Source organism: Microtus oregoni, unplaced genomic scaffold, assembly GCF_018167655.1.
Source record: "Microtus oregoni isolate MIOR12 unplaced genomic scaffold, Mior012 000017F_ref0000208, whole genome shotgun sequence".
Taxonomy (NCBI): domain Eukaryota; kingdom Metazoa; phylum Chordata; class Mammalia; order Rodentia; family Cricetidae; genus Microtus; species Microtus oregoni.
In genome coordinates, this window is record NW_024543076.1 from 13,938,277 (window position 1) to 13,962,003 (window position 23,727).

Genomic DNA, 23,727 nt, shown 5'->3' on the forward strand with positions numbered 1-23,727 from the left:
GCTGGGCCTCAAACTCACAGAGATTCATTCATCTGCCTCTGCCTCTCGAGCACATGGTCTATGGCATAAGTTCCAGGACAGCCAAGGCTGTTACAAAGAGACACCCTGTCTCAGAGAAAAAAAAGACTTTGCACGCAAAGAAAGAAGGATGAAATTAAGATCCTCTACATTATTATCAGGTCTCAGCCTTTGGACTTTGATTTTTAGCACACTTGTTTAAATAGTATACAAGATGTCAAAAGAGACACAGGTCCCACATTCCCAGCCATCATGGGCAGTGTGTGTGTGTGTGGGGGGGGGGGGGGGAGAATAGAGTAAGTCTCACTTTTGCCCTGCCTGTGAGCACTCACCAGTAAACTGGTCAAGGCTTTCCACTAGGTAAGGTAGGGGGCTCTTCTTCATAAATACCAGGCATATTTTCTTCATTCGCTTTGAGAGTTTCGGCAAGCGACACAGAAGTTCTCCCTCCACAGACAAAGGACCAGCGAGCTGATACCGCTCTGTAAGGGAAGTCTTTGAGACAGTACAGGTTAGTTCCCTACCAAGAAACAGAGCAACAGTCACATCCTCCCCTCTCCCCTCTTTTTTTAATTTCAAGACAGGATTTCTCTGTGTCGCCCTGGCTGTTCTGGAACTTGTTTTGTAGACCAGGATGGCCTCAAACTCACAGAGATCCGCCAACTTCTGCATTCCTCCTTGTCCAGCAAACACAAAATCATCATCTCAGGAATAGATATAGCACATATATGTGGATGTTTAGAAACCTGAATTATTTTTTTGTATGTGGATGACCTAGCATGTCATAAGGTTTTAACCTAACAAGATACAATGAACAGTAAGACTGTGGTCATCATGGTACCAAACCAATGTGTTCAGGTACAAATCAAGGCAAATGGGCTGTGTATCCCTATCTTCCTGGTCCCAAGGACAGTTCACAGGTGTTGAGGTCAAATATCAATTAAAGGGAAAACTTCACCCACTGCGGCACATTTTCATCACTAGCATCCCCCGATCCTGAAATCCATACGTTGTCACCATCGGCAATCAAAAATTTTGATCCGAGTGTGGCAGCAGAGAGTTGATAGTCTATAGAAATTTGCCAGCATATGGAGATATGAGCACTTGTTACTATACTTATCCAATGATTCTAAAATAGCTCAGAGACCTCACTGGTGACTCTGTGAATCCCAGGATGGGAAGCTCAGTAAGATTCAAAATAAGTACTCTCTGGAGCAATGCTCCTCACACCCAAAGATAGGTGGCAGGAGCAGCCACCTGATAGCATCCACTTCAGAGCTCTGTCACTTACATTTCCAGAAATTTTGCACACCATCTCAAACATGGTGCTGGCAAGGAAGCACAAGCAAGCATTTACAGCGTGAACTCAGCAGGCCCTGGGCAGCTTCCTCATCTACCTACTCCGCTCCACTAGCTCGTTTTATTATCTGTAGATGTACCCATGTGTCTAGATGCAATCAGGTCACAGAATTTTTGTCAGAGTTGATTCTCTCTTTCTAACCTTTATGTGGGTTCCGAGATCAATCACTTTATCCGCTGAGTCAACTGACTGGATCGTGGTTTCTGCCTAATTCTGTAGCATGGCCAGGCAAACAACCAAATGCTATACAGATCCAAGGAACATCCCAAAGGCATTCCTTGTCTGGTTCCCAGGTCATCTCCTAACCAGAAAGATCCTGTTTAACTGCCTTGGGATTAAACATGCAGCATCCACAGACTAGTTAGTACCTGGTGTGCTGTTGGCTGTGCTAACAGGGTCTCCCTCAGTGCCCTGTTCAGATTCTGAATGGGCGATGTCTCAGTTTCCTTTGTTGGCTTTGGCAAACAGTCAGGATGTTCTTCCTTGTTGCTCTCTACCAGACAAGACTGACAGGGTTCATTCAGGACAGCTTCAAATTTCTTCATGTATTTAAAGAGGGTTCTGATCTCAAGCAATAACAGATATAGGGTTAAAAACACACCATTGTAAGGGAATTTGAAAGCAAAGAATTATAATGCATACATATACACATATACAATACCTTTTATCTTTTATAGTTATTCTGATCTCCTTAGGTATTCATAATTATTTTGGATTTTTAGGAGAAAATATATGCCAAATACTGTTACCCCACCTCTTCTACAAGAGGACATGGAAGCCAGCCACAATGGTGTTGCTTTGCTCAAGATAACCAGCTGGTAGGTGGTAGAAGACCAGCCCTCTGGGCACATAACCTGCTCTGCCCAAGGCATACATTTTCCCTGCATTTCAATTTTGTTCGTGGAAGCATAAGCATAGTACAGGACAGCCAGAGCAAACATTGTAGTCTTTGCAGCCTACCCTACAGAATCGTGGCTTGAAAGGTCACTCCCAGTTTTAAAAGATAAATTACCTATGTGTCTTTTCCACAGATTGTTTAATAGACCAGAAGCTGACATCATTCCACTTTGATATCTTCACAAATTCCTGAAAGACAAAGGAAGATCAGGAAAAGGCTTTTATAAAGCTTGCATCTCCATTTCTCCCTATGTTACCTACTTGTCAAAGGTTGGAGGCTATAGCATCCCAAACCAAAAAAGTGTTCGGGAATACATAGAAAACTAAAAGGGGAACCATGTAATTGCCTCAAATCAATGAAAAAATGATGATCGTCGGGCGGTGTTGACACACGCCTTTAATCCCAGCACTCAGGGAGGCACAGGCAGGGGGATCTCTGTTGTGTTCGAGGCCAGCTTGGTCTACAGAGCTAGTTCCAGAACAGATAGGAGTGTTACACAGAGGAACCCTTTCTTGAAAAACAAACAAAATAAAACAAAATGATGACCAATGGTGATACTACCACCAATAACTCATCTGGTAGGCACTCCGGCTTACAGATCACCAAGTTAGCCAAGGTCCTCATCTCAGCGTTGGCTCTTCAGTCTTACTCTTCGCTGACTCTCCTTGCCCTAAGGCACTTCATGGCACATGTCCCATGTAACCTGGCACACAGACTTCCCTGTGGTAGCTCTCTAATAAGCGTCTGTGGCCTCTTCCCCTTGTCCCTGCCTCACTCTTATAACGATCAAAGAACAGAACTAAAGAAAAGAATGGGATGATTTTGTTCTCTCAAGGGTAATTATGACAGTTACTAATCTTACTTTAAGTTCTTTTTCTATGGGGGAGCGAAGTTCCACAATTTTAGCTTGGACTGGGTCAAGAAATTGCTTGTAAAAATGGTACAAATTCCATAGAACACTGCAAAGTGAATCTGGAAGAAATGAAAAAGGAAACAAACATAGTACATTCACTATATTGCTTCTGGTGCCAGCCTGAGCCTTCTCCATTACCCATGCCATAAAATTATAGCACATTCCAGAGTCAAGTTTGTTGTTACATATCTGAGCTTAGCACTCCTCAAAACTGCAGGTTGCTGCCGTATTTTCATTTCAACTTCTAGCAGATTTACTGCAGATCTACTGACAACCTCTTTAAACCAATCCTTTAAATTCTTTATCTAAAACTCATAAAATCAAGACACTATGCCTCAACTCTAATTAATATACAATTTATAGTCAATTTAAAGTAGTGATGACTTAATCCCTGATATCAGCAATTTTTACACAGGACAGCAAGCTCTAGGCAAGCCACGGCTTCATAGTTAGGCCAAGTCTCAAAATAAACGAACAGTACATGGTAATGAGGAAAAAAAATCCTCACCTCTTCCTTCAATTTGTGGCATCAGTAAGACATGACAATGGAACACCAGTAACATCTGGAGTCGGACATGGAACTCTCCCAGTGAAGAGCCTTCAATAAATGCTTGTAATGTGCTGACCAGCAACATCAGGGTCATCTGCTTGTCATCTTTAGAGTCAAAGAACAAAACATATATGTGCCTTTAACCATCCCTCCTGCCCCTAAAATGCGGGCAGTGTACTTACTACGCATCAAAGGAGGAAATACCACACCAAACTGAACAAAGATTATGGTTACAGTGACTGACTTCCACATAAAACCTGTATGAAAGTTATGTATTAAATGTACTCACTGCGAATTATAAAACATTAGTATGAAGCAGCTTTAACTCAAGCACGCTAACTACTAACTTACACTGAGTTAGTTCCTAGACAGACAGAACGGCGTAACTTTATGACTGGTTCTCTAGAGCCCACAAAGGTCACCTGCCTTACCTTCCTGCTCCTCTGTGCGTTCCTGCATGTGCTTTTCCAGCATCTGATAGATGGAAAACCAGTGCTTGGTGGATTTCTCAGTATGGCGTCTCATGGCATTATCCAAACTCATTGACCAGCAACTGACCGGGGTGGGAGACAGAGACATTTAGGTAAATCCAGTTGAAATCACAAATTTACAATGTAAATGCTCACTTTTTTGAGGAGGTGGGGGAAGCATCCTCACTATGTAGCCCTGGCTGACTTCAATCTCACAGCAATTCTGTCTCTGCCTCCAAAGTGCAAGAATTAAAGATTCTTTTTTTTTAGAAAAAAAGCTGTAGACCAAGCTGGCCTCGAACACAACAGAGATCCCCCTGCCTGTGCCTCCCTGAGTGCTGGGATTAAAGGCGTGTGTCAACACCGCCCGACGATCATCATTTTTTCATTGATTTGAGGCACCACCACAATAGCAAAAATTCACCATTTTTACAGACGGTCATGGAGAAGCCGTTCAGTTTGCTATCTTAGAATGTATGGTCTGCTTAAAGCTTGGCTTTAAACTCCATGATTAGAGCACACCTCTAACTGCCATGTGGTACACATGAACTCGGGGGGGCGGGGGTCACTTACTTCAGCTCCAGTTTACGCCACCGAATGATCATCTGAGTGACTAAATCAAGATGTTTCTGGAGAGACAATGCTCGACTTGCATTCTCCTCCCAATCCTAAAGAAACAAGGACCCTTTGTTGCCATTATTCAACCCTTAGTTACTTCTTCCCCCTCAGTAATACCCTGGACTTTCCTTAAGAGAAGAGTACTGGGCCCATAACTTTCACCAACCACAAATCCCACTGTGACACCAATCGCTACCTATTACAAGCAGTCATGTGCTACAACACAATAGAGTCAAAGTCAGAGACAGACAAGAGCAGAGTTTGTGGCCGTGTCAGAATTCCTGCTGCTAGCTTTGATCCCTGAACAAATTCACCTAACTACTTTCTGTCAAGTGGGAAGACAGCAGACAATGTAGAGGCTGTGTGGGGATGGAGAATGATCACAGGCTGTCACTGTCCCCGCACAGTGAGTTCCTTAGAGCCCTAGCCACCAGGCCCCACCCTCCAAACTGGCACCAATCTCACCTCAACTTAAAGACCAAAAATTTTCATCTTTCTCCAAACCAAATTGTACCCTTTTGTTTTAACATCGGTGTCAAAAGAGAAATCTTGTCAAAATACCAAAAACTAAAACAAGGAAAAGAAATCATCTTACTTGTGCCTTTGCCAGAAGGATCTCTAAGCCATTCAGTAGCTTTGAGATGGGACTGGAGAGTGGGAAACCACGAATTCTGTCCATTACAACGAGAAGCTTTAAAAAAAAAAGAAAAAGATTTGGGTATCTGAGTAGAATCGCCAATGACTGACTGTGAAGAGTCCTGACATAGATTTACTCTGTGTTTCACAAATACCTATAAAAACAACTGTGGAAGGGAACCTGACTGAAGGAAATCCTCCCCCCATTCCACCCGAGACTCTGTGGAGCCCTGGCTGGTCTCAAACTCACAGAGATCCGCCTGCCTCTGACTATCGAGTGCTGGGATTAAAGGTGTGCGCCACCACTGCATGGCAAGGAAATCTCTTATAAATTGTATTATTCTGGAAATAAGACTGATTCTGACTTTATTATTCCCTATATTAAGAGCTACTGTAAAATTTGCTGAAACTGGCATGTTTACCCTATTATTTGAGGAAGATCTTACTGGGTTAGAGGTAAGCCTTTTGTCTATGTACAAATATGCAAGACATCATCACTGGAGACAGTTTGAGGCCACATCCTATGGGCAAACTTAGGTCCTTGGGCAAGTCACTCCTCCTCCTAGCTGGCTGCACTACCTGTTGCAGTACAGGGTGTTCTGGCCAGTCCTCCAGCAACTGACTGACAGCTTCTGAAAAGCCTTGGAGCACAGGTTGGCACTGCCGGGCTTCTGCCACATTGGGGTGCTGGTAGAAATCATAGGGTCCGTCAGGCTTCATCATCAGGTCTGAGGATGCCTCCCCATACAGAGTGTTATAGGAGAGAGAGCAGGCCAAAAGCTGACTGCCCAGGAGCTGTTCATTCAGCTCAACTCCTGTCAAGGTAACAAGATCATGGGAAGTAAGTGAACTCAATAAGACTGTTTAACAAGAAGTTATAAAGATGTCAGAAACAATGAACTAACTGGGACTAAAGGTTCTTTCCAATGGAGTAATTGCAAGTTTCATGTCAGAAACATCATGCAACCAACTGATGTCAAACCAGATTCCGTGAGTTGCAAAGAATTGCTGAGTTCCCAGATTGTTTTAAAACATATATGAAGTTAGAGACAAAGAATGTATCTCAATGTGAGGTACTGAGGTTGTACTCTTAGCATCATATAAAATAAACAACCAGAGAAAAAGTGGAAACACTTCAAGAAAAAACAACACACAAATCAAGTCCACATCTCTTTTCTCATAGGCTACTAATGAAAATCTGTACTACTGTAGACTTTTAAATCAAGATTTAAAATTTTTAAGCTATGGGAACTAGGAACAGGAAACTAAATGAAAATGGCAATTTCGTTATCTTAAATTGTTCCAGAAATAGCAAAATCATCTACTCATTTTGATTTCCCAAGAGCATTTAGGAGAATTTCCATACCCATCAGAGGGTAGAAGTGTGTCACCAGAGATGCTCCAGTCTGATAGCAGGATAGAAACAGGCTGAGATAGTGTTTTGCTTCATGTGGTGGCACAGTCTGTTGGTACCAAAGAGACCGTGCAAAGCTGAGGCACAACTGTTGATGTATCAGCATCACTGCCTGCATTGAACTCTGGGACAGGAGAGCTGGGTCTGTGGCTTCCTCCTCTTCTTGCCTTTCTGAAGCTCCTTTTTTCTCCTCTAGAGTTTGTTCTATCAAAATATCTGCAAAGTCCTAAACAGCAATAGAACAATGAGTTTGATTACAATCTGCAGAAAATGGAGAGAAGGAGTATGAACGGTCAAGAGAACAGTGCCATTCAATGAAATAAATGAAATAATGAATACAGCCACAGAGCATAACCCGCTACCTTTTCATGCAGTGGGAAGAGTTTTCTGAGCTCAAGTTCTTCCTCCTCCTCCTCACTCAGGGCTGCCCTGCAGCTCCTGCTTCGGTATCTGTACAGGCTATTCTCTTCTTCTGCCTTCTCTTGGGCTATGCGCTCCTGTTCATCCCACTCATTGATGATCTCCTGAAAGGTCATATGGGCAGAAAAAGGAAGCATTCACAGGACCACAGGCAAGATTCATCAATCTTGGCTTCCCACATGTATGAAGGTACTAAGGGCCCCCAAACACAAGACAATAGCTAAGAAACAACATTAGCAGAGCACTGCTACAATTTCAACAATCTACAAGTATGCCACAGTACAGCTAACCCTAGTATACTTTTTGTTCAAGGGGGTGAGGGAGTGGACAAAGAATGCACTTAGTAGGCACTTTAGCAAGCTGGCCTAGAGTTCAACATCAGACTATGCTAGACACTTCCTGAATGCCCTGCTGTCTCAGATTTTAGGTCCTTAAATTGGCAAAAACTATAAATGATGATAGGCAGAGGCTAGAGCAGTCTAAGTAGTAGGTTCCAGGCCAGCTAGACTACAGTGAAATCGTCTCCAACAACAAAAATGTATTAAATGAAGGAAACCAACAGACAGTCACATGTGTTTTTTTCTTGTTGTTTTTTTTAATGTAGGTCTTTTAAAATTACAATCTAATTAAATATGAATGGATAGTTTGCTTGCCTGCATGCCTGTGCACTGGGTGTACCTGGTATCCAGAGGCCCGAGAGGAAAAGGTCCCCGGAATTGGAGTCAAGGATGATTAGGAGATGCCACGTGAGTGCTGGCAATCCAACTCTTCTCAACTAGCTCTCCAACCCCTTCTTTTCTTTTTTCATTTAAGTCTCATGTATCCCAGGCTACCCTCAAACTCTTTACGTAGTGCAGCTGGTTTTCTCCTGATCCTCCTGCCTCTTCTCTGTAAATGCTGGAATTAACTGGGTGTGTGCCCAAGTGTTGCCATCAAATATTTTTGAGGTTTAGGAAATAGTAGGTATCATTAAAGAAAGATAATTAAATTAAAAGCCTAAGAAGTATCTTTATGTTTTTAAAGATTCAATTTTTATGTGTTAGGATATTTTGCCTATATGCATGTCTATACACCACTTGCATAACTTCTGCCCTTAGGAGGCCAGGAGAGGGTATCAGATTCCCTGAAACTAGAGTTACAGGCAGTTAAGAGGCACATGTGTGCTGGGAACCAAACCAAGATCTTCTGGAAAAGCAGCTAAGCCCAAATTTATTTAATTTTTAAAGATAAAGAGCTAGAGCTAATGGATTTGACACAGGTGAGCCAGAACTGGTTGAGGTCAGGATAACTCCTGATCTTCGTGCTGGAATGACAGGTCTGTATGTAAGCGCCCTGGTTTAGAAGGTACTAAGGAATCAAACTTAGGTCCTATGGTGTGCTGGGCCAGCACAACTGAGCTACACCTTCAGCACAGGTTTAATTTTTGTCCTAAAATCAATTCTGTTCTCTAGGTTACCCAAAGATGCAAGACTATTTTCTATGAGACTTACTGTTTTTCTCTCCAAAATAGTAAATAAAGTATTAACTGTACAAAGTAACTTAATGGATGCACAGATATGAGAAAATTAGCGAGGAAATATATGACAGGTAAATAATGCAGCAAGCAGGAATGATTACCAAGTGCTATTGGGTTTGAATACTAAGCAGATGGACGCACTGGTGCCTGGCTGTGTGTCCCACAGCTCTAGCAACCTGAGACTAAGTATCACACTGCACGCAGAGCACAGAATCGACCCTGAACAGCATGTTCTTTCAGTTGCTGAGTATTAGGTCACTATACTATAATATTACTTTCTTAACAAGTTATTGTTACAAAGTAAAATCTATAAATTTGAGGTATATTATATTATTTTTAAATAATGCTTATAATACACACCACAAAGGAGGGCCCAGTTAATCCTTTAAAGACTGAAGGGAGCTGGGCACACTTGCTATGCTGGTACACACCTGTGACCTAAGATTTCAAGTGATAGGTAGAATAGGTGTCACAAGTCTGGGCTACATAATGAGTGCCAGGGCGGTCAGAAATATCCAAGACCCTCAAAAAAAAAAAAAAAAAAAAAAAGCACAGCCCAGCCCCCGCCCCCACCTCCTATACACACTTTGTAATCAATGGAGAAAAGGGAAGCATCAGATGAAAACCTACTTCCCAACCATTCTCTACCATAGCAGGCAGTCCCTCTTGGCAATAGGCTTACTTGGCATACATGTCTGAAGAGCAGCAGGGCCCTCTGATCCAGTTCGCCTTTGTACAGCACATGGGAACGCAGGTAAAGGAGAGCATTCATCAGTAACTGCTCCCGGGTCGGGTAAGGCTGCTGCTGGCTCTTGCCTTCTCTTTCCTTTCCTCCTGAGCGCTTGACCATCAGTTTCCCCAGACCTTGCAGAGCTTCCACTGAGTTCACAGAGCACAAAGCATCTGCATGAGCATGATAGGTAGGGAAACTGGGGCCCACAGAAGGGAAAGCTAGCACAGCCATGGCCAGGGCCCCCAGATTTTCTGCACAGATCACACTGCTATGAAGGGAGGCATGGACTTCAGATGCCACGAGCCTCATGCCATGCTGCAACTGCAAGACGGATGCCTGCAGTGGGGCGACGGTGTCTGGATACAAGGCATACTCTTCTACAAGTCGCTTCCTAAACTGGTGATGGGACTGCTGCCAAGAGGCCTCCTCCTTTAGGAGGTTCTGGAGCACTTGAGCAGACCTTGATCTGTCTGCGTGGAGGGCCTGAAGGAGTCGCATGAGCAGGTCCTGAACGGCAGTGACCTCGGCGATGCTAGTGACGTAGTGGTGGATCTCTTGTACCAAGGACTCATAACTGGGTTGGTGGGGTCTGAAGGCCTGTTTTTTTGACAGGCTGTGAACTACATTCTCCAGCTGACTGATTTTTTGGGGAAGTAACCTGAAGGAAAATTAACACAACATACAAATGCTGTTAGAAAAGCAGCGAATCTGGACTGGGCCCTCAAATCGGGAAAGACAATGAAGACATTAGCTAATAAGAACTGTGAGGGTAATATTAGCAATGATAATGAGACTGGGTAACATCTTTAAGCATTCATGGAGTACCACACATGTTTGAAAAATACTTTCAATACATCTCATCAAAGCCTTGCCACAGCTCACTGACAGAGGCTGATCCAACAATCTGCCTTTGCTTTATGGACACAAACTGGATAGCATTAAGCAGGCTTTCTCTGTGTTGCTCTGGCTGTCCTGGAACTCACTCCACAGACCACTCAAACACAAGAGATCTGCTTGCCTCTGCCTTCCCAGTGCTAGTATTAAAGGCACCACTATCTGGCCTTCAATAACATTAAAAAATATTTAATTTATCTTTAATTGTGTATATGTACGTTGTGTATGTGTGTCTATATGTGGGTATGTTCACTTAAGAGAAGGTGCCTGCTGAGGCCAGAGGCATGAGGCATCAAGATACCCCGAAGCTACTTACAGGTGGCTGTGAGCCTCTCAATGTGAGTGATGGGAATCAAGTTGGGTCCTCTGCCTGAGTAGTACACATCCTTTATCACTAAGTCATCTCTTCAGTCCAACCTTCAGCATCTTTCCCCTCTTTTTGAATATACCTGCTTCCTGACCACAATGAACAATCTGGATCTAACTGGTCATATAGCTGAGCTATGTCACCACCACATTAACATAACTGCAATGCAGTAGTCAATCTCTTACTACCTTTTTTACCTCTCACCCCCAACACACACTCTGCTGCCTTACCTGATGTGTGGATGAGAGTGCCTGATAATCATTTCGTCTTCCAGGTCCCTTCCAGTCTGTAGGTGGGACAACAGGTTCCGGGTCTTCCACTCACACTGCAGCTGGCATAACTATTGGAAAAGCAAACAACAAACGGTTTTCTGTGGCCACAGCGGCGACCATGCACATGAAGACAATGTTCTGAGTGTGGGCAGAACAGTAAGATGGATAGGGATCTGAATGACCCAAAGACCTGGGTCACTCAACTCAAAACTGCTAGGCTAGGCAAAAGGAACTGTATTACTCATACCACAAAAATATTAAGTGCCTATCTATAGCTGCCTAACTTTCATCCCCTATCAGCTCCTCTTCAAAATACAGTACATGTATCTATCTTAGTATGTTAGTTTCTTCAGTTTGTTTGGATGTTCAAGTGGTAGCAAGGGCCATATTATTTGAATTACACTCACAATCTCTAGGGTCTAGGGACACTATTCCGTTATTTCTCTGACAATGCCTGTTTCCCCTCTGCTAAGTCAAGTCAAAAATCTTAGAAGAAAATGCAGTCATTACAAGACTTGTGAGAACTCTTCCCGTTCTAAACAGCCTTATAGGGCACAAAGGAGTAAGTATACGCAAATTCAGTGAGCCAGGGCAGCCCAGCCCAGGCTCTCCACCTGGCCCTTACCTCCTCTTGGGCATACTTGAGCTTGTATGCCTTCTTCACTGCAGGGTCGAAACGTGCCTGGGGAAGCCAAGTCTGAATCTGGAGTAAGCCAAGGCTCACCCAGAGTCTCCCGCGCAGGGCTGCTTCAGGGAGGTTCTTCTTACTCTCCACTTCATCAGAAAAGTAGTGCAGGGAGGCGAGCAAGAGGCAGAGAAGTTCTTTGGGCAGTGCCTCCTGACCACCCATGTTCCCGAGAGTCTGCTCCACATGCTGGAAGGCCTGGCTGTCTCCAAGCAGCAGTAGTTCACAGTTCTGCATGTACTTCTGCCGCTGGTGCATGGGAAGCAGCTCCGTGAGGCCGAGCAGGTGCCAGCACAGCACCAGCCCCTGGAGCCGTGAGTCTGTGCGTCTATGGGGACACACAACACAGCACTTATGGAGGCAGGGACTCAAACAACCTCCTTAACTATACACTTTCACTTTAGGAACTATTAACCACAGACTGTTATTATTTAAAGGTGAATTTCTCATGTAATCTTGCATGATTTTCTATTTATGACCTGTTGTTTCCTTTTTTTTTTTTTGAGATAGGGTTTCTCTGTGTAACAGTCCTAGCTGTCATGGAACTCGCCGAGATCCACATGCCTCTGTCTCCCAAGTGCTGCGTGAGATTAAAGACATACACCACCACCACCCAACGGCTCAAATATTATTAAAATCCCGGAATCAAACTCACAGTAGCCTGTTATGGATTACAAGCATGTTAATCTAAACAAAAACTCCCCTCACCTTCCTTCACTTACCAGAAGGCAGTTCTGAATGAACCCTCGCTACACATGGTAGAAAGCAGACAACAGCATTACAGACTATTTCCAGGGGAGAAATACCTGAATTCAGCTACTGAAGGCACAGACATGTTGGTCCACAGCAACGAGCTGATGTCCTGGAGCTGCTGGGCTCTCTCAACCCACTCCCCCAGGGTGACGTGTGAGGAAGACAGGAGGGGCAGGCCGTTTATGTCCCAGTGGCTTGCTCTGCTGCTGCTTGTTAACACACTGAAGCAACACTTGGAAAAAACAGCTCTGCAGAGGCTGCCAGGGCCCTGAACAACAACAAGAGAACCAAGTAACTGAGAGATGGAAGTGGACAAAAGAGACATAAGAGGTGACATGACACAAAGTCTGTCAAAGTGAGACACAGAGATAGCCATCCACAACAAGGGTCACGTGGTCAATACATGATAGAAAAAACAGTACATCCTACACGGCTCTTGAGAATCCATAAGATTTATCACCAGAGGCTTTGCGAGAGGTTTTGTAAAAGCCATTATCAATTAGCTTCGGTTACAATAAAAATACCGAAGACATAAAAAGAATTCCATGAACATCTATAGAAATAAAGGTGGCACTTCAAGCAAGACTAGAGAGGATGCATCATTTACAGACTAAGAGAAAAGGCTGCTTTCCTAACTCAGAAAACAAGACACACAGATAAGGTGGCTGGAGAGACAGACAAGTAGTAAAGAGCAGACTCATTTCCTAGCATCCACAATAGCTCCCAAATGCTCGGAGCTCCAGGTCCAGGGAGGCAGACACCTTCTGACCTCATATGGTCAACTCACGCTGGCAAACACACATAATAAACAAATGAAGAAATAAATGAAAAGATATACTGCCAAGATTAAATATAAAACAAGGACACAGGAGAAAATGGTGAATCATTTTTACCCTACAACTGATGAAAGAAGTCATTTTTAAGTGTTACATGCAAAAGCCAGGAAAATAAAAGAGACTGGCATACCTAACATCATTAAACTGAGTGTCAGGAAACAATCAAATCTTACAGACCAATAGAAATTCAGAAACATACTTCCAGCCATACTGGGAAAGTGTTAATATTGATAATCATGAAAAGATCTTTGTTAAATGTCTGTATGTGTGTGTTTCTGGTGCTTTTTCTTTTCTCCTGTTTGTTCTGTTCTGGTTTGTTTGTTCTTTTATTTGCTTGTTTGTTTTCTAGAGAGAAAGAAGGCATGGAGTTGAAAGAATAGGGAGGGAGGAGCTGGAAGACAAGGAAGGGGAGACTGATCAGAATATACTATATGGGAAAATATGCTTTCCAATAAAAAGTAAAAAGAAGAAAATGAGTAAGACTGAAAAGTCCAGAGTGAAACAATCAGCTAAGGCCTGGAGGCTGCTACTCAGTGGTACCCAGCACACATAAGGCCTTAAGTTTGACTGCCAGCACCATAGTCAATAGGGTGTAATTGACAACACATGAAAAGATGCACAATCTTAAGAATCATCAAAGAAAAATACAAGTGATAATCAAGTACGACCACACACAGAAAAACTAAATGACTTTTTAAATGACATTCAAGTCATTCATGATTTGGACAGTAAGCTTAATATTCCTCAGAAAACAAAGGATCCCAGTCACTTCTATAAGTTATCAGTCCACAGAATCAAGAGGCATTTATGACTTTTATCCTCACAAACCTTCAACGTGGAGTCCACATGGGACTTGGGCACTTCCTGCTGCGGTGTGTTAGGCAGAGGACTCCACGTCAGCCAATACTCTGGATCTGTGGTAACCATACTGCTCCAGGAAGACCCAAATGTAGAGTTAAATAACTCTGACCACAAACAAGAAAGCTCTTTAGCAGACAGCTAGAGGTAAAAGAAAATTTGAAAAAGTTTCCATCATTCAGGTTATCAAGTCTGCCACTTAACATACATCAATACCCAATAGCGGTTTTTTTTTTTTTTTTTTTGATTTATTGAGACAGGATTTTTCTGTGTATCTCTGGCTGTTCTAGAACTTGCTTTGTCGACCTGCTCTGTTTCCTGAGTGCTCGGATTAAAGGCATGAGCCACCACTGCCTGGCTTCCAGTGGTGTTTTAAAAGATACTAATCCTAAACATCCTGATTTCAATGTCCTCTCAATTATCTTATCGAAGTTATTATGTAGGTTGCTTGCAGTTTTATAAACTAAGATGAGATGCTGTATAAACCTGTGCAGAAAGTAAACTAATTCACGTTGTGACATCAGCAAAGGAAATACATAAAATATGACTTAAAAATTTAAGGATGAGGCTGGAGACATGGCTCAGTGGTTAAGAGCATTGGCTGCTCTTTCAGAGGTCATGAGTTCAATTCCCAGCAAACACATGGTGGCTCACAACCATCTGTAATGAAATCTGGCGCACTCTTCTGGTGTGTGGGCATACATGGAGGCAAAATGTTATATACACAATAAACAAACAAATAAATCTTTAAAAAAAATTTAAGGATGTTCTAGTAAAATTATATTAACCACATTTTTAGTAGATTTCACATTTAACATGGGAGGCAAGAAAACACTAAGACTTTTTTTTTTAAAGTCAAATAGGAATTTTTAAGTAGTCAATATTACTACATCATTTATTGGAAACCAAATGGCTATTTCTGTGATAAGAGCTGTAGGCCAGTGGTTGTGGTGGCACACACCTTTAACTCCAGCACTCAGGAGACAGAGGTAGGCAATGTCTGAGTTCAAGGTTAGCCTGGTCTATAAAGTGAGCTCCAGGACAGCCAAGACAATCCCCAACACCCCTAAACAGAGTTGTCCAACACCTCTGTTAAATGCAGAAGTTGAAAATCCAAGTTTACAATGTGTAGCGCTGAAAGTCAATGCCACAGAAATCTGATTAATCAAGACCAAGAGGAGGCTTATTTTCCTATTGATTTTGGTTTTTACCTTTGGATAATGCAGTAAAGACCAAAGATTCCAAAGCTTTTGAGGCGCAATGGGCGTGTGCTTGAGACAAAATGCGATGTGGTGACTGATCTCCTCATCCATCTGCGGGTGTCTGCTTGACCTGTTCCAAAAATCAACAGGGAGAGGATGGGGGCCAACTATCAAGGAACTACTTTATAAGGGAAGGTGGAACACAAAGACTACGGTACTGGTGAGCACTTGATGGGTTTAGGCCTGAGACCAAAGCAATCAAAGCATTCTCAGGAAGACTGGTTTTCTAAAAGGGCAATGACTTCCCTGAGCCTCAGCAATCCCTCCTCAAGACACACACACAAGATAACGGAACAAGAGAATCTGTAATCCTCTAGAGAATAATGGAAAAGTGTTTACCGGCTCAGACAAGCCTGTGTTACAAAATCAGCTGTCATTCTGTACTGCCACAGCATAGCCAGGTACTCGGTTGCAGGCCACAGCTGAACGAGCCTGCTGAGGTGGACTAAAGAGCTGAAGCTTGGCTGGGATGGGGAAGAAGTCTCGTGTGCTTTCTCCAGGAAGCCACATGAAAGTCCTCTGGATTTTAGTTCCAAACCCTGAGTGTTCACAAGAGTCTTCAATTCATCTTCAATTCCAATAAGAAAGAAAGACATGGATTAGAACAAAGTACTCTAAGTCCAAGTCTAGATGCCCAACACCTGGGAGCACTGCTGTCCCTGATATTAACCTGAGTTAGCTGGTCAACATGTATTTTAAGTTTTTCCTATTAAAATCATATTAACTTTTTTTCTTGTTTGAGACAGGGTTTCTCTGTGTAACAGCCCTGGCTGTCCTAGAACTCACTCTGCAGACCAGGCTGGCCTTGAACACACAGATTACTGGGATTAAAGGTGTGCACCACCACCGCCTGGCATAAACTCATATTAACTTCTACAAATCTAATACTATAACTGAACAATACTTGTGGAGTTCAGTCCAATGACTAAAGTCGGAGGGGAAACTTTATGAGCAACAGGGAAGAAGATAGCTTCAACAAACCAGACACCAGAAAATTATTACCTAGGTTGACACCATCCAGAATGTTAGCTCTGAGGATCAATCCCCAGGCCCGTAGGAGACTTTTCTTCAAATTCCATTCAGAAGCAACCACTTGGAGACGATTAATGTCTTCTTGCCACCCACACTCCCCAAAGACAGGCAGCTGTTCTTTGATGACAAGGGCTTTGTTAAGGACTTGCAGCTGTGAAAAGCAGTCCACTACCAGTTTGTCCTGAAATAAACCCAAGAATGCGGACTCAAGAGCTGGAAGGAAGCGCTCTGCAGTAGCCTAGCACAGCTTGTGTGCTCAGGGGCAGGGAATGCAACTCCACCCAGCCTCAAGAGTGAGTAGGAGCACTGTCGGATGAAATGAAGAGCTAGCTTTGGAGCAAAAGCAAGTCTACCTGAGCTTCCAGGTTCGGGAGAACCCCAGGGTTTCACTGACCACGTTTCCAGATGTACCTTAAAAGGAAATGGCCGTCCCAGGAACGCCTGCAGCTTCTTGATGCCAGCAAAGCTGCCAGCTGGGGTGCCCAGACAACTGTGGATGTGCTCGGAGACAGTTTGTACCTCTTTATAATATCTTCAAAGAAAAAGGGGAAAAAGCTGGATACCATGAAAAGTCTTCTACATTTTTACATTTTAATGTAATGTGTTTACTAATATGCTAAGGAAATACATCAAAGCAAGATGAAACGGTTTTCAGTTTAAATCCTCTTCTCTGTTAACATTACAGATATTAACATTACCACTCAAAATAGGAGTCTTACTTGTCTTCATGATTCACCAGGAGTTGGGGGATCTGATGGATTAAATGTTTCAAAACCCAGTGCCAGTGGAGGGCAAGCAAAGCCAGACCTGGGGCATCTAATGTCACCGCATCGGCCACAGTCCAAAACCGGTCCCGCCATTTCACAGAACTTAAGATCTAAAACCAAAGAAAAACCATGACAATCGGTTAGTAAAAGACACACAACATGTTGCAAATGGTAGTGCAAACCAGCAATCCCAGCACTTGGGAAAGCAGGATTGTGAGTCCAAGGCCAGTGTGAGCACGCTCTGCTGAGGGTCACTGCTGCCATAACTCCCCTTCTGCACACTAATCCCTAACTAGCAGCTGTATCTCCGGAGTGCTTACTTCGCTAACATCTCCATCTACAACCCTAATAGCTGCTGCTGATGCACCCTCCCAGCTCTTCTAGTCTCTGTATGTCTGGAGAGCCTGTCTATTCTATTATTTTGCTCACTTTCAAAATTCAACTGTCTTAATTAGCTAGCAGAATTTATGCATCTTACAAATGGTTTCCCTCCAGTGGATACTTTTATAAATTTCATGATGTTAAAGCTATCTTCATAACATTTTATTTACTTTGTTTAATGAATTGAAATTTAAATTAATGGTCAAATTTTAAAAACTGCCTGACAAACTGATTAGGTATAACTGATGGCAAAAATTATACTGAACACACACAAAGTAAACCTTTCCCTTTGAGAAGCTATTTGGAGGCTAGGGAGGCATGGTAGAGCACTTGCCTATCACACATCAGGTTCTGGGTATAGTTCCAAAGACCCAAACTTGGGGCAGGTGCACCCACCAAAGAAAAGAAAAGGACAGCAACAAACATTTAAAATATAATTGCTCCTCACTCAATTCAGGCAATTTGTTCCAAAGACCCCTTCTGGACTCCAAAGTATGGTTAAGCCTCTCAAATAATCGAGCAGGTTTGCCTATAACCTGCACTTATCATCAAACATGTTAAATCATCTCTAGATTATCTGTAAGACAGAGTCAATGGAATGCTATGTAAAACTTGCTACACTGCCTTTACAAATAATGACAAAGAGCTGGAGGGGGTTGGCTCACTGGCCAAGAGCACTTGCTCTTGAGGAGAACCTGGGTTCACTTCCCAGCACCAACATGGTAGCTACAGTTTTAGGGGATCTGGTGCCTTCTGGCCTCCACAGGCATCAGGCACACATGAAGTGCACACACACACATATAAAATGTGTCTAAAAAGAAAAAAAGATGATAAAACAAAACAAAAAAACATTTGTACATGTTCAGTACAGAAATACTTTTTGGGAGGGGGGAGACAGTTTTACAAAGTCAACATCAACCCAACTCATTAAAGAGCCAAATTAAATAGAAAATAAATGTATTATTTTGGACCTAAAGTTAGTTCAATCTATGAGTGTAGAAACAGGACATACAGTGGGTGAAGTGAACTGGATTTTCAAGCAAAACCAAGAGGTTGACAGTTTCCCTGGGATTAAATTTTTCCTGATGAAATTTGTGACTTTTTACTCGTAGGGAAAAGTACATCAAAATTCAATGACCAACCTTTTCAAACTATCAATACACACACACACATTAAAACTAGACGAGTATTGCACTGCAGAAAAGTTCAACACTGGTTCAGTCTATACACATCTGTCAGGGATGTGAAGTGCCCCTAAAGAACATGCCTGCCATAAACAGTATTACTTCGTTTTCAACCTCCTCAACTATAGAAAAGTCAGTGTAGGAAGCAATTTTCCCTCACAGATTTAAATACACATGACACCACATGACTAATTGCAGAAAGCAGACGGGAAACCCAGCTTTCTTCTTTAAAAGAAGTAGTGATCTAATTTCTATTTGGAAAAATGCTACTTTTATTAAAATATGTCATTCGTGTTAATGGAACTAAATAAATGGTCCTTAATACTGACAGAGACACCATACAAACAAGACCTTTCTGTGGTTTTTGGTAACCTTTATGGAAAAAAGGGCCTATGACTAAAACATTTTATTAAATTTACAAGAATAAATTGGAATTAAAATGTTATTTAATCCACATGTGACAATGACAGATAAGAAAGCATAGGTAAACAAGAATTTAATTGTAAAACCCAAATGTACACTAATAGGCAAAGGGATAAATTGTAGAACATTTCTAGAAGAAGACAACCTGCTAAACATCAAAACTACATGAATGCATCTTGTGGTGGTTCAAGTGAGAAAGGCTCATATATTGCAATGTTTAGTCTCAGCAGGTGAACTACTTAGGAAGGATTGGCTGTGTCACTGGGGGTGGGCTTTGAAGTTTTAAAAGCCCAAGCCAGGCTCAGGCTCTTTCTGTCCCCTACCCAGGGATAAGGTATATGCTCTCATTTACTGTCGCAGTAATGCCTGGCTGCCTGAGGTCATGCTCCCCACCATGATGGTCATGGACGAATCCTCTGAAAATGTAAGCAAGCAATTAAATGCTTTCTTTCAGAAGTTGGTCACTGTGTCTGTCAAAGTAATAGAAAAGTGGCCAGACCAAAGATTTATACTGTACAATTCCATTCGATGGCTATGTGATTACAGATAGATTATGGATAAAGAGAGGAAAGAAATACAAAAGGACACAAGGAAGATTTTAGGAATGAAAATAAGTATCTTCCTGTCTTGATTGTTATATATCCGTTTTACAAAAATATACATGTCAAAATGTACTCCTTAGAAACAATGAAGGTAAAAAAGCCTTGCCTCACCTTACTGACATGAGTGTCAGGAACCATCCCTTGAGGAGACTGTACCCAGAGCAGGATTAGTGCATCACAAAATTCAAAAAAAGCAGCAAGATTGGCCACAATTTCATGGGGCAGGCTGTGATAGCTCTCTGGATCTTAAGAGTCAACACAAATAAAACAAGAACATTCTATTAATCTTCAGGCTTTTTTTTTAACAATAAATTACAATATAAATTTTAATGTTATATTTAGTACAAATGTCTATTAGAAAGCTCAAAATCAAAAGCATATTTTGTATGTATTATGGAGGCATGTAATACCATAGATGTTAATAAATGTCTTAGTGGAAAATACAAGCAACATAGCAAAATTACATTTTATACCTACATTTAAACACAAAAAAACTGGGGTTGGAGAGATGGCTTGGCAGTTAAGAGCACTTACTGCATTTTCAGTGGAACTAGGTTTGGTTGCAGCAGCCATATGACAGCTGTTATCTGACCTTCAAGTGCACCAGGGAAGCACGTGGTACACGCACATATATGCAAGCAAAATACTACACATAAGCATGTATATATAATTTTTAAAAAGTAACAAAATGCAAACCACTGAACCCAGTGCCCATGTATTTGGACAGTTTCTTAGGGTTTTTATCACTGTGATAAAACATCAGGACCTTCAGTCCACATTCCATCTAAAAAAGCTACCACAGGTTTGCCCTTGGGCCCATCTGGTGAGGGTGTTTCCCCTCAAATGACGCTAATTTAGGTTATCAAAAATGAGCTTTTAAAATATTTATATCTTTATAGCGTTTTGATTTCTGCACAGATATTCTGAGCCAAGAAACCTGCTTTTGAAGTGCTAGCTCTTCTACTTGCTAAAAATCGGATCCTGAACTTGCGTGTGTCTCGTGTTCCTAGCTCATGAGCTGAGAACCTACTTAGTTTCAAAGGCTTGCTGTGAGGACCTGTAAGCAGCACACAGCTGAGCACCTGGGACAACCAGTTTCAGTAAATGCCACTCATCAGTACTGAGTGACGGATATAGTTCATTTCAAACTGAATTCAAAAGCAGTAGCTGCTGAGTATGTCTTCTAACTGCAGCAACAGCATAACCACAATGCAAAAAGGAAAATGTTTTACCTTTATGGAATTCAAGAGACATCCTCAGAACACTGCTTCTTATCTTTTTACTACCAATGGACACCAAATTTCCTTCAGTGAATATCCTCTTTTCCCGGTCAAGATAGATAATTGTCCTGGAATGAAGTAATGTTTACTGGTTAACAGAACTTCTTTGGAATTAGCAAAGTTGTTTACTTGTGGTTTTTTTTTTTTTTTTTTTTTGGTGGGGGAGACAAGGGCACATAGTACTGGGATCAAATTCAGGGTAGCAGGCATACTAGATAAAAAATATTCTACCACTGATCTACAACTACAGTACAGAAATAATCTAAAGCATCATCAGTCCCTTCATCTAGCCCGTTCTTTGTCTGCAAATTCTGGACTAGAGAGGAAGGGTGCAAAAGAGGCAGGTAGATGGCAAACACTGGTATTAAGACTACTCCATTGTCTGACATTAACCTGAACTCTGCATAGTGACTATCATTGCATTTGTGATAAATCGTACTCATGGGTTCACTTTACAAGAAGATTCATCAAAATCACATGTTCATTATTACATACCAGCATACAATACATACTGTATTTTAATTATACATTTATTTTTTAAAATATACGGCCAATTTGGGGGGTAAAACAAAACCAAGAACTTGCCTAGGCCAAAAAAAAAAAAAATTTACATGTATGTTTACTTAAGTTGCAGGAGTTATTCCTGTCTGCTGTGTATCTGAGGATGACAACTGAAGCAAGTATCTGAGAGCATGAGTAGATAATGGAAGGTTGCTGGGACCTGTATGCAGAAGAAACACAACTATCCTGAGATAGATTAGCTTTCAAATAATGCCCACCACTAATGCTGAGTGAACACATCTAACACCTACTGTTTGTTTCATAACATTAAAGCCCACATAACCTGTATTTGTTATATAGTAGATAAGGCCATGAGAGTGTCTCAAGCTTTAGGGTTCACCTACTTGTTTGCAACTGATTCTAAAAGGGCAAAGAGCTGCTGAGACTGGTCTGCTTGTGGATCGAAGTCCACTGAATTTCTAATGATGTCCAAAGCCTGCATGTTCCACCGGGGGTCCAGAGGGATCACGAAGTCATCTAATTTAAAGAAAGACAAAAATTGTACAATTAACAAGCCTGACTTGTAAAGTCTAAGCTATTTCACTGTTTCCTGTTGACCACACACAGGCTCATGGGGAGAACAGAATAGAACCCTGTAGTTTCAGTCTGTGGCACTGCAGTAATACAGAGCTAGCAGCTTCTCTACTTCCTTTCCAAAATCAAACACCCCTGTGTACCAAAACCTCCTCCTACCTTAGAATATAACACTCTCCTCTTTCAAATACAAAACAGAACAATTCAAGATTACTTTGCTTAAAACCATTTCGCTGACCATGCCTGGTAATGATTATGTAGCCCAGCTTCTGAAGAGGTTAAGGCAGAACTGCTTGTGCCCAGGCTCAAAGCACCTGCCTGAGTAACGTCAAGACTCCATCTCAGAACCAGAACTGGCCAGGCATGTCAGTGTGGACATGTGATCCCAGCTTTCAAATTAATACTTAATTATCAAAAGAAGAAATATACTGAAGACTAACTCGTGTTATCAAGGCTTTGTATCTGAAGCAAATGATCCTGTGTAGTTTTCTCTCAAGTGAAATATTTTATGCGAAAACTCTTTTAGTTAATATGATAGTAAACAAAAATCTTCAAAGTGGAAGAGACAGAAATAAAAATTTTACATTCTCTCATTTTTCTACCAGTCATTCTCTAACATAGCTGACTTCATCTTTACACTCTCAGGTTCTTCCTAGCATACCATTCAACCCCTTCAGATGATAGACAAAACAGTTTTGAAGACAGTTTACATCTGCATATATCAAGTCTTCTGAAACACATGGTGATGGTGGGACCTGTTAAAAGCAGGTACATACCTATTATATTTGTCTGTAATATTTTCAAGACATTACTGACTCCAGCCGAGAGGGAATTTGAGTAAAAATTTCTAAGAGCAGTGGCACTGGCTTCCAGGGGAATCTGCACGGACTCTGGAAGGAGAGGTATTGTTAAGGCTCAGAGCCATACTGCCTAAAGAACGTTCTGCAATGATGAAAACAGTCAAACAGTAGCTATACAGAAACGAGTGAATTGTGGCTAGGGCTAATGAAGCACTGGAGTTTACAAGTTATTGAACTTTCAAGACTTTATGTTCTTTCTGTTCATTTGTGTTACTCTCTCTAGCAATCATATAAAACAATAAAAATAAAAATTCTCTACAAATATTTTGATACCAATGTCACTAAACAAGAGATATGTGTTTACCGGCTTTTCTACAAGTTCTTGGGAAGCAGAGAGGTCATATACATTCATTTACTAAGGCTGACATTTTTTAATGGGGGTATGTGCAGGTCCATGCACATGAGAAAGCTTGGGCACTCAGAACCATCTACCTCCTCTGAGATGGGTCTTTTCTTTGTCTATAGTTTACCAATTAGGTTATACTGCTTGGCCAACAAGCCTGGGGCACAATTCTGTCTCCTTGGTGCTGGCAGTGAAAGCAATTCTGGAACTTCCACTTTGCTTACAAGGCATGTGAATGACTAAGAAGTTCCATGTCCTACACTCCACAGTGCAGGCAGGGATTGTCA

The 23,727-nt window shown here is 41.9% G+C and overlaps 1 protein-coding gene across 1 annotated transcript in view; it reads right to left on the reverse strand.

Annotated features, from left to right (window-relative positions):
* Mdn1 (midasin AAA ATPase 1) overlaps positions 1–23,727 on the reverse strand; it is a 125,961-nt gene that overhangs the window by 33,068 nt on the left and 69,166 nt on the right. Inside the window, exons 50-74 of the mRNA XM_041667517.1 lie at positions 23,014–23,127; positions 22,048–22,180; positions 21,095–21,210; positions 19,974–20,107; positions 17,225–17,382; positions 16,917–17,037; positions 16,476–16,686; positions 15,813–16,041; positions 15,423–15,543; positions 14,182–14,352; positions 12,571–12,785; positions 11,705–12,092; positions 11,038–11,147; positions 9,496–10,204; positions 7,240–7,401; positions 6,830–7,103; positions 6,043–6,278; positions 5,423–5,518; positions 4,783–4,877; positions 4,171–4,292; positions 3,698–3,844; positions 3,139–3,248; positions 2,391–2,464; positions 1,747–1,939; positions 351–513 (exon numbers count right to left, since the gene is read on the reverse strand). Coding sequence (XP_041523451.1) covers positions 351–513; positions 1,747–1,939; positions 2,391–2,464; positions 3,139–3,248; positions 3,698–3,844; positions 4,171–4,292; positions 4,783–4,877; positions 5,423–5,518; positions 6,043–6,278; positions 6,830–7,103; positions 7,240–7,401; positions 9,496–10,204; positions 11,038–11,147; positions 11,705–12,092; positions 12,571–12,785; positions 14,182–14,352; positions 15,423–15,543; positions 15,813–16,041; positions 16,476–16,686; positions 16,917–17,037; positions 17,225–17,382; positions 19,974–20,107; positions 21,095–21,210; positions 22,048–22,180; positions 23,014–23,127 — 4,602 coding nt within the window. The remainder of the gene's footprint in view (positions 1–350; positions 514–1,746; positions 1,940–2,390; positions 2,465–3,138; positions 3,249–3,697; positions 3,845–4,170; positions 4,293–4,782; positions 4,878–5,422; positions 5,519–6,042; positions 6,279–6,829; positions 7,104–7,239; positions 7,402–9,495; positions 10,205–11,037; positions 11,148–11,704; positions 12,093–12,570; positions 12,786–14,181; positions 14,353–15,422; positions 15,544–15,812; positions 16,042–16,475; positions 16,687–16,916; positions 17,038–17,224; positions 17,383–19,973; positions 20,108–21,094; positions 21,211–22,047; positions 22,181–23,013; positions 23,128–23,727) is intronic.